Raw genomic sequence first — 20,100 nt, forward strand, 5'->3', positions numbered from 1 at the left:
TTCTCACTCTGACTAAGCACTCTAACTTTTGAAACTTTTTTAAAACACCTTTTTTTAATCTTTCATGACAGTCTTTCTGCAGTGTGTACTTGGGCCATACTGAAATATGTCATCATGAAAATGCAAATTTAAATTTTGTTCTGACATCAAAAATATTAAACTTTTTACTCTGACTTATCCTGCAAGTCGGTTTTATACTTTACAACTGAAAACAACTCTATACACAGTTAACAAACAAAGTGTCTTTTAATCATGCAGGTAATATACTGCCTAGAAATAGCTGTGGTTGAGAACAGCGTAACACGAATGTACAGAACTGGATTGCTGTGTAGCGTGGACTTGCATGACTCTCTTAGAGCCAGCAACACAAGGCTAGAACAGCTGAGCATTTCTCTCGGCAATAGATGTCGTGACATGGCAGGTCATGCAAAGCAGTAGCAGCGATGCACGTATCCATCTCTCTTGTAATGGGGAAGTCCTCATGTCTATTTTGATTTATAGTAAAGAGGTGCACTTCACTTGTATCCAAATGCTTCTCATCGTTATGTCAAGGTCTTCAAGTCTACTTTTTCTCCTGTAAGTGGTGTTTTGGTTCAAGATTCTGCAGATCATTTTTGGATGTTTTACTCCTGAAAATCAGTTCACTAGAATCTGGCCAGCAGGCACGCCATCTGCAGCTTTCTTTAACATGCATCTTACACACTGCTTCCAGTCAGTGGCTAATGTTATTCAACTGAATATTCAACCACTCTCATAGGACTATACTGTATCTTCAAATAGCTCTTGCCATTTCATCTGTATTTCTTGTTTGTGTGACATCACATCTGCTTGCCTTGCTTAGTTGTTAGTGAACAGTGTATGTCCCCAGACTTATCAAGACTTCTCTTTTAAAAGAAAATTAAGTGTAAATGTTTCACAACAAATGTGAAAGTGACCCCCTCCCCATAATTTGTTTTCATTCAAAGGTTAGGTAGAAGTGGAAATCTGTTGATGTGTTCTGCCTGGAAATAAATTATGCTGAACTTCATGTCACCATCCTCTAAACAATTCATTTTACACAGAAGGCATTAGAGATTGCTACAGCAACAAACATTCCCAAGTAAAAATAAGTTGGTATTTGTTTTCAGAGTTTCTAAGAGAAATAAGTAATGAATTTTAATTAGGCATAAATTTGGTTAATGTACAAAGACTGTACTGAACAGCAGAAGGACGTTTTATAGTAAATTTCCTGTGGCAATACACTTCAAGGATGGGGGGAAATGTCAAGTTCTTGCCCTAGTTGGATTTTAGCACAAAGGAATACTGGTGCAGTACTTTGACTGGCTGTTTTGGGCAGAAGCTGTTGGAGGGAGACACTGCTTTTACAGCTGCAGACCAGAAATTTGTCTAGTAAAGACAAACTTTTTCAGGATTTGGATTGGTTATCTTATGTCTTTTGTCTTCACTTGACATTTCATTGGTCATAATACATACATTTTAAGTACTTATATATAGCATACCTACTTGTGAACAGACAGAAAGAAAAGGAGGAAATGTAACAAAGTGTGTGATTGTTCTGGACTGTAGTAGATATTACTACTTAAAATTAATTCCTGGAGGATCTTTTGATGTCTCTTGTCAATGTTGTAGGCTTAGTTTTCTGTTTGCATCCCGCTGTATCTGTGGGGTGTGACTTGCCCCTACAAAAGCCTTGTTAATGTTTCCCAGTATATTTTACTGCTTTCTGTGTGAAGCAGCTCAATTCTTGTTTATCCACTGCTAGAAGGGGTAGGTCAGGCTCGTTGGTTTGCGTGTTCCAAATCATGAATAAGTTATGCATGAGCAATTCGTCGTTGGCACTGTAGTTTTTTTGCAGCTCACGAAAAAGGGATGTAGCACAGACCGAGTCTTGGGGTGTCTCTAGAGTCTCTGGTGGTTCGGGCTGGTGGATGCAGCACCAACACTCTCTGGCAGCAGCACCCACATGCTAACTGGGGACAAGGCTCTTCACCTGGACTGGGCTGAATACAACACTCTGCCCCTGGGATCCACCTGTTAAGTCCAAAATGAAGGTTTACCAGAGATGTAAGGTTCATCTTTGCATTTTTTTTCTAATAGGTATCAGTTCCTGTTTCCATGTAAACTGGAAGAAAATGAACCACAGTCATTTTTGGTGATTTTTTTTTTGTGCTACAAAATATATTTGGCACCTAATACTAGTGTTAAGGTGAGATACCCATTTTTAATTGGAAAAGCATTCATTCCATCACGATGAAATTGCTGGCAGGAGCAGATGACCCAAGTGCAGCTGACTATGCAAGAGTATAACATCTGTTTTGGAGCCAAAAATGATTCTCAGCCAAGTAGTCAAACTTCATCTTTCAGCTGAAAGTATTGAATGCTGTTTGTATTCCATGTGGTGCAAGACACCAACGCAGCAAAAGACTTGCTGAATGTTACCGCACGAAGTACAACTAAAAGTACCAGTGCCCAGCCCTTGCTATAAAAAAGTCATTACTGTTTTTGTCACTAATTCTGTTGTGGTTCTTCAGACCAAAACATGTAGTGTTTCATTGGATTCTTATTAGTTACATTATTGTTTTGTATAAAAAGTGTTAAGACTTTTAGCTGATAGTCCCATAGTATTCTTGGAGAGTGTTTGGTCTGTACTTCTGGAATAATATACTAACTGAAAATACAGTCTACCTTTTTCATGTCATCTGATAAGGACTGCAATGTGTATGATGCATTTAGAGTGGAGCTGGGGAAAACATGAGCAATTTATAATTCTTGGCAATATGCAGTTGAACTAGGGTATTTTAAAATTTTAATTTTAAAAAATAACAAGCATGCTTAGGAAATGGCTAATCCTTTGATTCATAAATGAAGACTGCAAAAACTTGTTTTATCTGTGCACCTCCAATTTTTGCAACCTTTCTACCTCTGAATCTTCAGAAACTTACTCTAGTATTCTACTTTTTTATTTGCATACTATACACCTTGTTTACCTTAGCTGCAGTTTTTTACTTCTATTTTGTGTATACCGGATTCTGGGAGTCTTAATAGTCTACTGAAAAAATGAGGAATATAGCAGTTAGTGTGAAAACAGTCCAAGTTCTGTGGCAGGGTATGAAGAAAATCCAGTGTTGTGTGGTAGGTTTGTCAGAACTTAAGGTCATCCATTTTACGGTAAGCCTTCTAACTTGAGTGGCTGATGAGGGAGAAATAAAGGAGGTGACCTTCTAAAGAGACAAGTAAGGGCCCTGCTTTGTGCTGTAAGAGTCTGAGGTCCTGTGGAAAAGTTGTGTATGGTAACTGTAAGCCCAGTAAAGACAATAAGTAGGATTTGGAAGAAAGCTTACTGCTGTTAATGGGTGGCATCTCAAAGTTTATGTGCTTAGGTTTATACAGAGAGGCAGATTTTACCTGTTAAGAAGAGCTAATGTCTTTCACATTCATGTCAGGTGCACTCTGCCACGTGTGCCTCAAGTCTGTGGTCATGAGGCAGGTCCAAGGTGAAGCCCAGGACTTAAATCAGTAAATCAGGACAAGGTCCAGACCGGGGCCCTTGCACCTGTGTGGTTTTGTGCATGTGCACACGTGGTACTCGCTTTTGTGACTGGTTGGACAAATGATGTGTCTTGACCCTCCAGTAATGGAGAAATTTGAGTGTATGCTGGTGACAGGAGAAAGAGGAGAGCTTTGCACTCAGAAGTTCCTGTTGGCATCACCAAAACCAATGAGAGTATAACAGGTTGAAAACCCTTGGGTGCCAGGCATTGCAACAATAGCTATGATTCTGTTAATGGAATTGCATGTCACTTAGTGTCATTTTTTTTGGTAATGTATTAGAGGAAATTTTTGAGTCTCTGAGCTACAAAGCTCATTTGCACTAGGAAAACTATTTTTTTTCTAGGGAAATCCGAAAGACTACCTGCTGCCAACAGAGATATTAGCAGTGTTGAGCACAGTCACCAAAAGCATGGCAGAGCCATTTTTTCTCTTTCACTAAATAATATTTGTATAGGTTGGAAAAAAAATGAATAATGCCAGGTCAACTTTTAGAAAGTTATTTCCTTGCTATATAAAGTTGAGTGAGGCAGCTTAGGTATTTTTTCCATTTGTATCTGATGATGTTTCAGAACTTTCTTTTTGTTTTCTATTAAAAAAAAAAAAAAAAAGACCGCCCTTTTAGTGTAGTTTTTGAGCTGCATAGCTTCCTGGGCTCCCAAACTGTTGGCTGCTTCGCCAGTTACCCTTCTGTTCAGCTGACTTGCTAGCGGAGAAGTTGGCAAGCTCGCATAGCCAGGGACCTCAGACCTTAGGAGACTAACATGCACAGGTTGTCTCCCAGATAAGCTGTCAAAAAAACCCCACACTTGTATCCAAGCAACCCCCAGGCCTTTAAACCAGAGCAATCAATGTTGGCATTTGAGGTTTGTTTAAAATAAAATATTTAAGAACAGTCAGCATTTGGAAAGAAGGAATTTGAGTTTTAGACTTCATTACAACATGAAAGGAAATTGGAACTTATACTGTTTCGTGTGTGTTTGTTTTCTGATAGAAAACTTCTGTTCAAATTTCTTTTTAGGCTATGCTTTTAATTCTTTTAAATAAATGTTTTGTTTTTCAGATGTTGAGTGTGTTTTTTTTTCTTTTCCTCCAGTGGTGTTTACAGCAACAGCATGCTTATAAAGGCAAAACTTTGATCAGGAAAAGTATAGGTTAAAAAGCATAAAAGCCCATTCTACAAAATGTGTAAGATTGTAATTACTAATACAGAGTTTATACAGTCAAATTGATAAGACCATTTGGTGACTTACTTGTATCAGGAAAACAGGCCAGATTGTCAAAGTAGCAAAGTATCTAGGCTCTTTTTTTATTTTATATTTTTTTATTAGGCAGATAAAACAGAATGCCTTTTCTCAATATATCGTTATTTCATACTTGCAGGTAATATATGCACTGAACACTAAAAATGACGAACACGAAGCTGCCATCCAAGCCCTTAAGGATGCCCATGAAGAAGAAATTCAGCAAATTCTTGCAGAGACCAGGGAGAAGATCTTGCAGTATAAAAGTAAAGTTGCGGAAGAAATGGATCTTAAGAGAAAGATCCAGGTTTTGGAAGAGTCACTGGAAGATCATAAAAAGATGAAACATCAGGCCTTGACAGAATTTGAAGCATATAAGGATAGAGTTGAGGATATGCAGCTTTGTGCAGAAGCCCAGCATGTCCAACGTGTAGTGACCATGTCAAGAGAAGTAGAAGAGATTAGAAAGAAATTTGAGGAAAGGCTACGAAGTTTCATACAGTTGCAAGTGCAGTATGAGAAGGACAAGCGTTCAGCTCTGGAAGACTTGAGAGCTGCACATAGGCTTGAGATTCAAGAACTTCTGAAGACTCAACAGAGTCAGAATGCTACCTTGAGTAAGGGGCAAGAAAAGCTAGAGGAATTGCACAGACTGGAGCTGGAAGACTTGAACAATAAAGTTGAGGAGTTAAGACTGGAAAGAAAAAAACTCATTGAGGATTACGAAGGCAAACTCAGCAAAGCACAGACCTTCTATGAACATGAACTTGATTCTTTGAAAAGATCTCAGCTTTTTACAGCTGAAAGTCTGCATGCTTGCAAAGAGAAAGAGGTGGAGCTAAGAAAAGAATTTCAAAACCAAGAAAGTATTTTACGGAAGAATCTGGGAAAGCTTAAAACTGAGTTGCAAATGGTCCAGGATGAAGCTGCCAGTCTACGGGAGAAATGCCAAAAACTTCAAGTGGCTCTTAGTACAGCAGAAAACAATGTTCAGGTGGGGCCAATAATATGTTGTGTCAAAGACTGATTTGTTTTTTCTTTTCTTATTTAGGCTGTCTTTCTGCCAGACTGTTAGGTTGAGGTGCTTGGAACATGTAAAATGAATTTTCTGCTATTCATAATTGATTTTGATCCATTTCTAGATGTTATTTATTTATTTATATTATTTTATTTAATTTTCCCAGACTGGATTAATATTTGTTTATATTCCAGTAGAATCTAGAAGCCCCAGCCCAGGGAATAGTTTTAGTCTCTTTATACAGGGAAAGTGTCTTGCTTTCAGCTGCACATGACCAGAACTTGGTTGATCCAGCCATATTACCCAAAGGGCAGAAAGTACTCAACAGATTACTCAAAACCATTACCACTTAGGAATACACACGTGCATGCAACAGTGCTGAATCTTTGCATCAGGTCTTCCCATAAATTCATCCCTACCTCCCAAAACAAAAGGTTCAGTGTAGGAAGGAGGATGGTGACTGGTAATGACTGAGATGTTATGCTGGTAAACTGGAACACTTGCTAGAAAAACCACTTATCTGGGCTGCAGAAATGTATTGTACAGGAATGTCATAGAACAGTCAAGATAAATATAATGAATATTCTTTATTCAGTGCAGTTGTGCTTATAGAGTTCAATAATGACTACCTGGCCTAAACATCCTGGGTATTGAGAACAGGAGGTTTGTGGGAGGCAAGGAAAAACAAAATAAAACAAAACTTTCTGTATTTTAACTTTATAATAAAAAGTCTCCGGTGATGTTTTTACAAGCAGTAACTAAAGTGTTGCATATATTTTCAGTATTATTTAGATACTGAAGTTTTTGTTCAATACTAACGTTTTTTTCCATAAAGAAGGAAAAAACATCCCAGAAATATGAAGACTGATTATTTTTTTTTGGTCATCAGAAAGGAAGGACAGGGTATGTTGGACATGAAGGAAAAGATTCTGTGAAATACTGCTTGTGTTTTGGTAACTGTGCTGAGGTCTAAGGGTACTGAAGATCAGTAATCTCTGTGAGGAAACTTAAGTATCTTGACTTTAGCAGTTTTAGTAACTCTCAAGTTTCCAAGTACCTTAAACGTGATGGTTTTAGTAGTTCTGGAAGCATCCAGGACATCATTGGTTAGAGCTGAGGTGGACTATTAGCTTTTTCCATTTATAATCTAATTCCAGCCAATCTTTTGCAATATTTTGCTGCTTTCTTGTGTAAAGGCTACAGGGTACAGTGAAAGAAGGCTACCTTCTTGATGTATCAGAAGATGAATACAGAATACCTTTTTGCAGTTTCCCAAGGAATCTTCCAAAAGTCCCTTTTCAACTCTGTTTAATTAAGGAAAATGAAAACTGCTCAGCATGTATAATGTATTCTTCAATTTGAAGAACTCTGAGACACCTGAAAACAAGCATCTCAAATTGGTCCCCAAAATCTGTGGACCACATTACCACTTTTATTTTTCATATATCCTTTTGAATATTGTCACACTTCTCTTTATGCATCCTTGTCATGCCACATATCCAGTATCTTATGGTGCTTCAATGATGTTTTTGGAAAAACACATAGAACAAAATGAGTATGGTGACAATATTGCAAGATTTCAGCTTTTGTTTGAATAACGCTTGCTTTACATTTTCACCTAAAGCTCATTTAAATTTAAACATGATTCTATATAATAACAGACATTATACCATGCTTCCTCTAGGTTCTTCAGAAACAGCTAGATGATGTGAAGGAGGAGGAGATGTCATTGCTAAGCAAACACAAAGAAGTGGAAAGTGAGCTAGCAGCTGCTAGAGAACGCTTACAGCAGCAGGCCACGGATCTCGTTCTCAAAGCCAGTATGTATGTTAGTAACATAATTTAGAAATCAACTTCATTTATTAATTCTAGCCTTTCTTTTTTCTTTCAGCCTTGTGCAGGTTTAGAGTGCTTAAAAACTGTTTAATGCTGTGCAGAGAAGTTTGACAAGTTTTTTATAGACTGTTTTGATATTGCATGCATTGTACTTAAAATTCTTTTTTATGTACTTGTATAAATGTTGTATTTGTATGCCATGTATGTATCTTGCAGGCCTTGAAATGTCTTGCCTTAACTATACTTGTACAAAATGCTTCTGTCTTGTATTTCTTTGTTCTCCATGTAACCACTGAAACATGCATCCTGTTTCTTCATCCTTTTTCTGTTGCTCTGTGGTTTTGCTGAGACTGTGGTAATTTGCTTTACACCTATTTTCAGAAGATAAGCGGCTTTTTGGCTTATAAATTTGTTCAGGTTTTCTTTATAGCTATTTTCTTGACTTCTCTGTGCATTTTGGCCTAAGGAAAGGCATAGAAAATTGTTTGAGTTGGCTATACATGTGTGGATTTGGATTTTACCTCATTAGTGCTGTGTCTCTGGCAAACTGTTTAGTGATAGGACATGGGCATGGACTTTAACCTGGTTAACTGTGCTGCAGGTAGGTTAAAAATAAGTACCTGGCTTATCTTTGGTGTTTCTCAACTAGACCAATCGTAGAAATACCTGATTATTTTCCAGAAGTTAGCACAAGCCCCAGGGCCCATCCCAAGAGTCAGTTTGGATAAGATCACTTCCTTTTGAAGGCTGAGATGCTGCCAGGCTAGACCAGTCAGCCTTAGGGACAGAAATTGCTTCCCAGAATTAACACGTTAATACTGCAAGTGTGCTAGCACAGATAGCTATATGTGGCCTAGCCCTCGAATTGTGAATGTGGCCCGTGTCACGGTTTTATTTCTGTCCCTCAAATAATGAGGCAGCTCTACAGAAGGACTGAGTGTGTCTGCTTTATGTCTAGGATAAGTGCATACACGAGCTAGCTAAGGTAGGGGCTTGGAGTACTCTAGGCTATATGTTTTGACAGTATAGAGACCAACTAGGACACAAGACTGGATGTAAATAGATAAAAGGAATAGGTTTCCTGGTAAGAGAATCTGAAATCACCAATCATTACCATGTGAGGTAATTGGATACCACCTTGTCTAGGAATGGTTTCTCTTGTCAGCTCAAATGTGGAAGTCAAAAATCTTGTCCCAAAGAAACTGAGTTCTCGTACTTAATTACCATATGAAGTATTTACTCATATTGCGATTTGAGAAAACTGCCAAGTCTATTATGGGAAATTAGTGTATTGTTCTTCTGTTTATCTTTAGCAATGGCTGAACTTCTGTAACTGTTGTGGTTTAACCTGGCAGGCAGCTAAACAGTATGCAAGCTATTTGCTTGCTCCCCACGCTCAGTGGAATGGCAGAGAGAATTGAAAAGTACAGGAGCTTTTGGGCTGAGATAAGGACAGTTTAATAATAAAGTGAGAAGGAAAAAAAAGGGGGGGGGGGAGGGGGGAGGAGGAGGAGTAAAACAAGTGATGCACAATGCAATTGCTCACCACCTGCTGACTCTTTTGCCCAGCCCATCCCCAGCAGCGGCAGCACCTCCCCAGCCAGCTCCCCCCGTTTTATTCTTCAGCAGGACACCATATGGTAGGGCACATCCCTTTGGTCAGTTGGGGTCAGCTGTGTTGGCTGGTGTCTCCTCCCAGCTCCTGGGGCACCCCCAGCCTCCTTGCTGGCAGGGCAGCACCAGGAGCCCGGAAGGCCTGACTCAACAACAACTAGAACATCTCTGTGTTATCAACATTATTTTCCTTCTAAATCCAAAGTGCAGCACCATACTAGCCACTATGAAGAGAATTAACCCTACCTCCTCAGCCCAAACCAGGACAGACATTAAAAGCAAGCCTCTGACCCACAGAGATTTAGCTCATGCCCTGCTATAGAGAAAATGAGTTCTGTTGCAGCTTTTAGTCATATCCTTATAGCAAAATGTAGTATAATTCTACGTTTTACATAGCTTTAGCTGCTATACCTAGTACGGTGGTGAAATTACGAGTTTGATAACACTAACATCTTTACCATTAGACTTCAGTGTTCATCTCTGTTTTACCCTGCAACAAGCTACACAAAAATGTGCAGTTTTAGGTGAGGTTCTCTGAGTTTTTGAGACATACTGTGCATGTTCATACTCTTGCCTACCTCTACTTTCTCTTGGAGTCAATATGCAACTTTGAACCAGAAAAACTGAAACTAAAGGAGCCCTAGCACCAAGTCCTCAACAGCTGTGGGATGTTTTATGATAAAACTAAAAAGGGGCAAAATGGAAGGGAATGTAAACATTGCAGTAAAGATAATATATTGAGATCAACATGTAAGCTTCCACTAACTTCTTGAAATTGCCAGAGTATTAATTAATTTGTACTTCAATTACGGGAACAGTGACACAAGGTTTTAAAGAGTTATGTTGTTTCTAGGTCATATTGGAATGCTTCAAGCTACCCAAATGACTCAAGAAGTTACAATCAGAGATTTGGAATCAGAAAAGTCTAGATTAAAGGAAAAACTGTCCCAACTGGAAGAGGAAAGAAATTTACTACAAAGCAAAACACAGAGTCTGGATGAGCGACAAAGACAGCAGATTCTGGCCTTGGAGAAGGTTAGACATCCTACTGGCTTTAGCTGAATAAAAGCATAAGACTTAGAATTGTAAGGGGGAAAAAATGAATATGTTTTCATTTTTAAGTTTGGTAAGACTGGACTAGGACCTGTATTAGTATGTTCCAAATGTACTTCATGTTTTAACATAGAACAACTAACATAGGGTTTAAAGTGAGAGCAGAGGGAGATCAGATTAGATATTGTTCAGACTGCTTTGGACATCTTTTAAGCAACCTCATATAACTTACGGTGATATGCATAGATGCTAGTATCAAAAGTGTCTTGGTAAGAAAAAAGGTGAAATGGTTAAATAATAAATTAAAAAATAAAGTCTCTGAAAAGTGCTGCACATGTTTGAAACCAATGAGCTGAAATTTTCTATAGACTTGATACCTGATGGCTGTTTCCCCAGATTAAATAGTGGGGGGAAAAAAAAGAAAAAAAAAAGATTTTAAAATGAATATATTGTTTTGCATGGATATATTTAAACTAGTTTTTGGTTACATACAGGTTTAATCAGTGCTTAGTGTTCACTCAATTTGCTTTATATGAAAGTTAATTTTTGTTGGTTTATGTCATCAGTAATGTTTTGTATCTTTTCGTCTTATTGGAATGGTGCTAGGATTTTGTTACCCTTGAATAGAAGTATTTTTTTTTTCTCTTCATCTTTTGTAGAAAGTAAATGAAGCAAGGGAGACACAACGTGAATATTATGAGAAGGAGTTGGTAAAACTGCAAGCAAGATTAGAAGGAGAGGCTGCACAGCTGAAGGAGGCTCATTCAAAGACTTTAGAAGAATTGACCTGGAAACACCATACTGCAATCGAGGCTGCACACAGTAATGCTAATAAAGATAAGAAAAAACTGCAGATGGTAGGTTTGATTTTTCTGAATAATCAAATGTATTCCAAAAAAACAAGTATTATGATTTGAGCCTTGTACTGCATGGTTTTGTTGTATGGCAAGTCTTATTTGGAGCTACCTGCAGATTTGCTGGGCCTTTCTGAAGAAACTACTCAGCCTTTAATAAAGTAACACATGCCTTACCAAAAAAAAGTGCTCTTATTTTTCTGCATACAGAAGAAATATTTTCAGCTCAAAACAACTTTCTTTGTGACGAAGGCTACCACTTTTGAGTGTAGTAAGCGTGTTTTTCCAGTTTTGTGATCCATATGCAGAATGGTTGGAATATCGCTCAAGATTAGTTTTTCTGAAGGAGGCTAAAGGTTATTTACAATCCCCATAAACAGTCCAGAAATATAAAAAGATAATATATTAGTACTTTATGGATGCTCAGAAGACAACAGGTGTACCTAACATATCATAAAATTATGCTAATTGTATGTAGACTATTAATTTACCTTTGACTAGAATACTGAAATATAAAGGCTTTTCACTTTCACAGAATTTGCCTTTTGGGATGAGAGGACAAATTTTGACGTATTATTTCATAGTCTGATTGTATATGTGTTATACACAAGTTTTGCCGTATAAAAAAGATACGGGATAAATGTTAATCATTGAATGTAAGGCTTTGTTGTGCTCTTCTGGTCAGTGTCCACAAGAAATATAACAAGAAACACAGTTGTAGGCAGTGGTGTGGGTCTTGGACTGATTTTATTTCCCAAATTATTTTACTAACGTGTTGCTTCTTAATCTTATTTTGAATAAATCACAAAGATTTTTTCCGTGTCTCCCAGTAATGGAAGTAGTTCTGTGAGAGAGATATGCATCTGATCTTTCACGTTTACTTTGTTTGTAACTTCAAAAATGCCTTTTATTAAAACAATGTATTGTAAAGGTGTCTGGGAATATTTACGTTCACTTCAGTAAGATGGTGGGTTTTTTTTGGGGGGGTAGGGCAGGGTCAATTTTGTTTGTGGCTTCATTTGCCTTCTTTGAAAAGATACTGAGGTTTTCTTATTCCTAGGTTTACTCTTATACAGAAGAAAACTTATCTGTAGGAACATTAATTGTAGGTTCAGTAAACACAAAGACTTATCTGCAAAAGAACTGCAGTTTTTAACTGTAATTTAACTAGTATTCCCCGTTTTTCTTAAGGGGGAATAAATTCTTTATGGTAAAGTACGAAAGGAATTCTCTCTGCTACTCCAGGCAGTACTTACTGGTATCAATTGTTTGATTTCTCCACGTTTCAGGACCAAATACATAAAAATTCTTATTGATGCACTCCTAAGCATTTAACTCTTAGACTCTTACTAGTGAGTCATATGTGGAACACTGGAAATGATCCAGAGTGGGTTAGAGAGCAAAGAATAATTGCATTAACTGCTGAAGCTATCCTCACGCTGAAGAATTCCCTCTGGAAGATTGCCAAATGAAGATGTGTCGCTCATACTTAAAGAAATCTTTGTGATGAATGTTTTCATTTTTCGAACTTTATAAAATAGCTAAGCTTACAGTTTTAAACCAGAAAAAATCTGTTGCTTATGTGTAAACTCTTTTTTACTACCTGAAAATCAGACTGTTTCCAGTTGAGGTAGTTATTGTTTCTAGTTTGTTGAACATGGAAGGTTTCAAAACGTTTTAAAGTTGGTCTTGTGCAGCAAAAGGTAGAAATCTGCTCATATCATATCCATTACCGACCAAAAAAAAAAGGTCCATGCCTTAAAGTTACTTTTTAGAGGGTACAGAGAAGAAGGAAAAAAAAAAAGGAAGAAAAAGACATTTTGAAAATTTCAGTTTAAAATTAAAACTGTGATTCATTCTGCTCTGTATGTAATTGGATGGTTCCACAGGGACTTTTCACTTTCAGTTCAAGAATTTGATTGCTATGGGAATAATAATATTGGGATACTAATGGATACAGTAAAACTTTGAGGTTACAGGTACAAGAAATTTTAGATTTTACAGATGTTATTTAATTGCAGTTCTTGTTGATTCATGATTACTATAAAAGATTTCAGAATATTGTTAATTATTTCTCTTTGCTGTTGTTTTACATGTTTACATTTACGTTTGGGATATAAAGTAGAGGAAACTGCAGTTCTGTGGAGCTGTGCAGCTTGCAACCTGTAAGCAAGGTACGAGCAAGCTGAGGCACTAGGCAAAACCAAGAAGGTGGTTGTGGAAGAGGAAATCAGATCTGTGATACAGGAGCATTACCCATTTTCCTCTGAGGTTTGACACAGACTTGATTCCAGCACTGCTCTCTCATAAATAAGTGCTGTCAGGAAAACTGAAAGTGTTTTGTCCTAGATCAGCTTCCTGTACCTGTGCTGAGGTACCCGTACTGCGTATCTGTAAAGGTCTAGAGCGGTAGGTACCTGAAAGCTGAGTTTAGAATTTCAAAATAAGCCAGGTTGGAAGGGACCTCAGAAGATCGAAGTATATAGCAGCATATAGCGGGGACCTGTTGAAGCTGCCATTGATCCTGGTATTTAGGCAAACTGAACTTGGGAATTCTGTTAAAGTTCACTGAAGTTAGCAGGATTGTTCTGGGGCCTGGTGAGTCTCTTATACTGACTACAGGGGAAAAAGAGTTCTGTGACAGGCAGAGTCACAGCCAGTTGGACTTGAAACTACAGAGATCTTTTGTTGTTGTTACATTGTAGCTTTTTTCTTTTTTTTCCTTATAGTATCTTTTTTGTTACATTATTGTTTTATTAAAATATTTCTGCTGTAGTCACTGATGCTTAGGAAGAGTAATTTACTAGGGGACACTGTTGCCTTCTGTAAGTATTTTCATTGCTTTTCAATATGTAATAGTCTTTCTGTACACCTGATGAAAATATTTAAATCTTTTTACATCTGTTATTTTAGAACATGTTTGCGTCAGCAGTGTTTTTATCTTATGTTCTGGCTACCTTACAAAAATTGTTTTTTAAAAAAATAGTTATTAAAAGTAACATAGAGAATAAAAGGGAGGTATCATAAGATAGTTGTTCTTAAATCATTAAATTAGTTAAAAAAAATCTTTAAATTAGTTAAAATAGGGAATGCCTATAAATGTGAGAATTGTGAAACTTGATTCTAGTCAGGGGAAGTTAACTATCAAAAGATGTCAGGGTCTAGATCTCAGTATTTCTTAATCGGTATACTATCTCCTCTGTGAAATATGTCACTTTTTTTGTTTGTTTGTTTTCTGAGTAATTCAAGGAAGACACGGATGGTCTCAGATGCTGAGAGGAGTTGAGTCTTAATCTGAGGAAGGAGCATAGTACAAGAAGCCTTTGGGTAGACAACATGAGGATTTCTTTGGGACTGAAAGACTGGGAAAGTCATCATGGGTTTAGTAGTCTGGAAAAAATGGGACATGAGTTCTCTAAAGAATGAGAATAGGACTCTGAAGAAATGGCTTTAAATATTTCTTTGCTTCAATTTTTCCATCTATAAAATGAACTGAAGCCATTTTTACAGCTTATAGAAGGATTATGAAAATAGAGTTGCTAATAATTTTTCAGAACTGCACAGCTGTACTGACAAGTGTCATAAAAGAACTAATTACTCAGTTATCAGAATAGGGTCTGACTAGTGCCAATGAAATTTTGCAAAGAGCATATTTCATAGTGCAAACAGAAAGATTGAACAAGTCTCACTTAAGCATCATTTGTTGCAGTAATTCATCAGGTCCTCCGAAAACAACAGAATTTGGCTGTTACTCTACAGCAATTGAAGGAAAACAGTGTTATCTTATTCCTTCCATATAGCTGAACTTGAGGACAAATTGTTGATTAGTTTGGATTCCATATAAAATTTATATGTATGACATGTGACTATTTAGATATCTATTTTTAATTGTAACAGCATGAAAAACTTCTTAAAGCTCAGTCTGGATTTTAAGTTTTGCTATTGTCTTTCAGATATGTGTAGCAGGTAAATGGTTAAAAGCCAACAGATAAGCATTATCAGTGTAATTTTATACAAAGTGAAAATTTTTCAGTTGTTGATGGAATGCAGAAGCATGAAAGTAGATGTAGTTTTAATGATTTTGCTAATTAAATGCAAAGTAAACTAATCATTGAGAAGGAAGTCCTGTATGTCTTTATTTTGTGATTAATCAAGGATGTTAGATGACAAAATAAGCTGAAAAACTAATACCTCTATTATAAATGGAAGTAAATGTTCATGTTTTATCACTTTAAGGAAAGGACAATTCTTGCTTGAGATCAGGAATATTATTTATGCAAAGACGAAGAATTTTCATGTGGTATACCTGTACTTTTTGATAACCTTATCACAGATCCTTAACATTTCTTCTTATTTCTGAAGGAGCTGGAGCAGCAGTTTGAGAAGGAGAAACTGCATTTGGAGGATGATAAGAATCAGCTTCGACAACAGCTGGAAAATCTGAAAGAAGAATTGACGACAAAACTAACTTCTGCCAATCAGGAGGCAAGGGTTAACTTAATTGTATCAGCTAATAGTCCTGTGTATTAGATCACATTTAATCAATAATGAGCTTGTACTCAGTTTGTGCTTAGATTCCAGTGCAAAGCAAGGACTACACTGTTCAGTCTGTGCAGAGTATTATTTCTATTTAAAGTGGAATATTCTTCAGGCATAAGTTACTCGACTCCTGAGAAATGATTTTATAGTCTTCTACAAAATTAACAAAAAAAAAGTACAAAAATTTGACATAAACAGCTGTGCTTGTTTTTACTCTGCTTAACTTCGCTTAAGCTACTAAGATCTCTCTACACAAGTATGTTGAGAGAAAGAGGGGAAAGAATAACTTGTAATTAAACCCATATTTGTTTGTAATTAACATACTGTGAATTTTAGTCAGCTTCCTAACTTGCAGATCGTCTTCATATATTTCCAGCAAAAGATGACATGCAACACTTTCCTATAATGAGCCAAATTATTTAAAACATATTGGTATATGCAGTCTGTGTTAATCGCATCTGAATAAATACGCTTTTATTTTTGAGTTTATAATATTGACAATTGAGAATAGTTTCTCAGTGTGTTCACTGACCTGGAAGAAACTTGTCTGTGAAATGTCTGGCACATCTTTAGCTTATTTCTTATGTTTCTGCTTCTTCTTCCTTTTTTGTTTGTTTTTAAGTTAAAGACTTCATTTAACAGTAGGCATATATTTATGGCTTTCTGCAGACATTAACTCAGCATCTCTGCTGAGAAGGCTGTTTTTAAACCTATGCCATCCTGTTTTCTTTGTTGACAGAATTTTTTTTACAGCAACTGTCTTAGCCAAAGGACAAGGAAGATTCAAGCCTCATTAAGCCTATTCCTAGCATCAAGCTACTTAAGAAGGGCGTCATCTTAAATACTTGCCAGAAATTTCTTTGAGTGTTCTGATTAAGTCGATACCAACTTTTTCACATATCTTAGGATGAAGTTGCCTTTTTACTCTTTAGATTCCTAGGTGAATTCCTCTTTTATTTTTATTTTATTTTTATTTCTCCTCATTTCACCTTTGACCAATCAAGATTTTTTAGAAAGTCTGTCTGTGTCTCTGATAGGGCCAGTTCTTAGACTGCCCTCTCCATGCAAAGGATTTCTGATGACTTTACTAAAGACCATTTTAAACAGCTTTCAGTACTTGCATATAATTATGCTAACAAACAGAAGCAGTAGTTAATGTTACCCAGAAACCCAAAGATAATATTTTAAGACGCTTATCCCTTGATATTTATATCAACATGAAGAGGCAATGAGATAGACTGTTAATTCTGAAAAAAACTTCACTTCCCTTTAGCTGCTCTTCTTTGGTCTCCTCTGCCTGCCATTACTCCATTTTTCCAGCCTACGTATGAAAAAAAGTTTTTCCGTTTAATGTACAATGTTTAGTTTCTAATGTTCTTACTTAAAGCAAAAGAAGTATAGTACTGTTTTACAAATGGGGAACTGAAGTACAAACAGGCACACATAAATGTATTGTTATGTAGCAGTTAGGGAAATAATCACATTATAAGTTACAGATACTATATACCATACAGACTAATCTATGGACAGGTAGCAATCTGAAGACAAAGAAACATACCCTGGTACAAGTTAATTTATCCATTAGATTAAAGCTTACGTATTTAGAAATAGTGTTTCTCATTATTTTAATTTGCATAAAATGTGCTTTCTCATAGTAAAATTACAAGTATTTTCAGAACTTTTGTGTAACCTCTTTCCTTGCAAAATGCTTCAAATATAGGTTGGATTTTTTTCTTGTAAAAAATTCTTTAATCTGAATCTTTGTTTGCTTTTCCAGTATTACAGGATTTTGTTTCTTAATACGCAAACATTAAGTGATATTAAAGGAGAACAGGTTGTGCAAAGGAAAAAAAAAGATTGGAATTAGAAATAGAAGAAAATGAAACGAAGCTGACTAGGCTGTTGTTAGTAATAATTATATAAATTACCTTTTTTAAAAAACAAAATTATATGTTGTAGGTGTGTCGTCTGCAAGACCTTGTACGAAAAAGTGAACAAGGCCTTGGTACTGCAGAAGGGCATATCTCCAGTCTTCAGGAAGCTCAGGAAATACTCCAGAAAGAACTAGAGTTAACAAGAGCAAGACTGCGTGAAACTACAGATTCATTGTATAATGTTGAGGTAACCGTAGTATTGGAAAATAAATTGTGCAAAGTACCGTCACTGTGATTTCAGTCTTATTATTAAAATGGCAAGACATGTTATAATGTATACATTATTGAAGGAGCTATGTGAACTGTACCTGTCATAGTATGTCTGTACAAACTATATCCAGAGTCAGACTTCTCAGATGCCTGAGTTAACAGAATTTCGTGAAAAAAGGGTATGTTACACCACTGCTGTTCTAGACAGTTTCATGTCTTGATGATAAACATGACCCAGAACAGTATTGGCTCTAGAATTCATTGAAACATGCACCTAAGACAGTTTTGTGGGTAAGCTCAGCATTCTGAACTCCAGGTAGTATGGCTACCATCACCTACTGTATACCTCATTAAAATCACATTAGAATGAGATATAAGATTACACTGAGAGGTTTTTTGTTTGTTTGTTTTTATTATTTTTATAAAATTTTAAGAAAGAAAAGCTTTGATATGAATGTAAAATTCTAGAACTGCAAGTTAATCTGTCAGTAGGTCATCTACTGACAGGAGGCGGGCCACAAAGATGATCAGAGGGCTGGAGCACCTCTCCTGTGAAGAAAGGCTGGGAGAGCTGGGGATGTTCAGCCTGGAGAAAGAGAAGGCTCTGGGGAGACCTCGTTGCAGCCTTTCGGTACTTAAAGGGGGCTTATAAAAAGGATGGAGAAGGACTCTTTACTTGGGTAGATAATGATAGGACAAGGGGGAATGGCCTTAAACTAAAAGAAGATAGATTTAGATTAGACATTAGGAGGGAATTCTTCACTGTAAGGGTAGTGAGGCACTGGCATGCGTTGCCCAGAGAAGCTGTGGATGCCCCATCCCTGGAGGTGTTGAAGGCCAGGCTGGATGGGGCTTTGGGTAACCTGGTCTAGTGGGTTGCATCCCTGCCATGGCAGGGGGGTTGGAGTTAGATGATCTTTAAGGTCCCTTCCAACCTAAGCCATTCTACGATACTTTAATACTGAGCATAACTTTTTTTTCCTCTTTCCTCAATAAACAAAGCACATTTACAAGATTACAGCAGATATTTGAAGTAGAGCAAAAGAAAAAATATCCCTGAATCTGATTTCATACTGGTGTAATTTTCTTAAAAGGAGCAGCTTGAAGCAGGATATTGTTATTCTTATTTTTTTTAATCTATGGTCATTAGATGTGCAACCTATTACAGTTTATAACTTGCTCTGTGTTTTTTGTAATTTAAGTATGCATATGAACTACCACATTCTTCTCTCTTCACTTATTCACATTTAAATATTCATATATAGCAGACTACTGGCAATAACATTTATCTTAGATTATTTCCAAAATGACTTATTAGCAAATTCCTTTTTAAAGCTTTTTAGAGGAGTACAGAATTATGTTCCACAGGTATGAAATGTCAGTGGAAGTATAGGTATTAATAGGTGAAATCAGAAACAACACAGTGAAAAAGTTATAGTCCAAGGCTTATAAGCCAATTATAACAGATGTTTGGGGTATAAATACATAAATTTAAGGTTTGAAATACTTTTTTGCTGCTGATCAGTCTCTATTGTAAAGCTTGTGTTTGCAGGGAGAACTAGATCAGGAGAGACAACAGCACGAAGCAATGATTGCTGCCATGAGAGAAGAAGAAAAGTTCAAAGTTGACAGAATGGCTCGTGACTTGGAAATCAAATGGACAGAAAATCTTCGGCAAGTATTAATTTTTGTCTTTGTTTTCTTTAAATAAGAAATAAAGTAAGTATTATGTACAAATATAATAGCAAATGAAAAGTAAACAAAGGGGTTTTTTTGGTATTATCTAAGCTTTTCCAGTTATTGCTGAGTTTTTATTTCTTTTTAACTTCTTGCATTTTAATTATTTGACCTTTATTTTTAGACAGGAATGTAATAAGCTTCGTGAAGAGCTGAGGCTTCAACATGAAGAGGATAAGAAAGCAGCTATGACTCAACTATTGCAGCTGAAAGAACGTGAAAAAAATGCGGCCAGGGATGGATGGCAAAAAAAAGTTGAAGATCTTTTAGACCAGGTAATTATAGTCTCTCTGAGAATTTGAAGGCCATTACAATTTGGTTGTTGATGCTTTATTACCAATTAGCTACATGAAATTGTGACATCTGTCTTTGAAATGAAATTTGTTAATGTTTTTTTAAGCCTAATCATTAATGAACATTTGAGTAATCCATGAAGATATCTTAACATGATATGAATGTTCTTCATGCTGAATGCAAATAAAACTTTTTGCAGATTTTCTGGAGGCAGTGGG

At 36.5% G+C, this 20,100-nt stretch overlaps 1 protein-coding gene across 6 annotated transcripts in view; it reads left to right on the forward strand.

Moving 5' to 3' along the window:
• The window catches only part of FAM184A (family with sequence similarity 184 member A), a 71,253-nt gene that overhangs the window by 15,794 nt on the left and 35,359 nt on the right, over positions 1-20,100 (forward strand). For all 6 annotated transcript variants that reach the window (XM_080588385.1, XM_080588383.1, XM_080588384.1 and 3 more), the window contains exons 2-9: positions 4,933-5,787; positions 7,496-7,631; positions 10,115-10,296; positions 10,974-11,171; positions 15,531-15,653; positions 17,667-17,828; positions 19,404-19,529; positions 19,717-19,863. In XM_080588385.1, coding sequence (XP_080444511.1) covers positions 4,933-5,787; positions 7,496-7,631; positions 10,115-10,296; positions 10,974-11,171; positions 15,531-15,653; positions 17,667-17,828; positions 19,404-19,529; positions 19,717-19,863 — 1,929 coding nt within the window. The remainder of the gene's footprint in view (positions 1-4,932; positions 5,788-7,495; positions 7,632-10,114; positions 10,297-10,973; positions 11,172-15,530; positions 15,654-17,666; positions 17,829-19,403; positions 19,530-19,716; positions 19,864-20,100) is intronic.

Source organism: Anser brachyrhynchus, assembly GCF_964034855.1.
Source record: "Anser brachyrhynchus genome assembly, chromosome: 3".
Lineage (NCBI taxonomy): Eukaryota > Metazoa > Chordata > Aves > Anseriformes > Anatidae > Anser > Anser brachyrhynchus.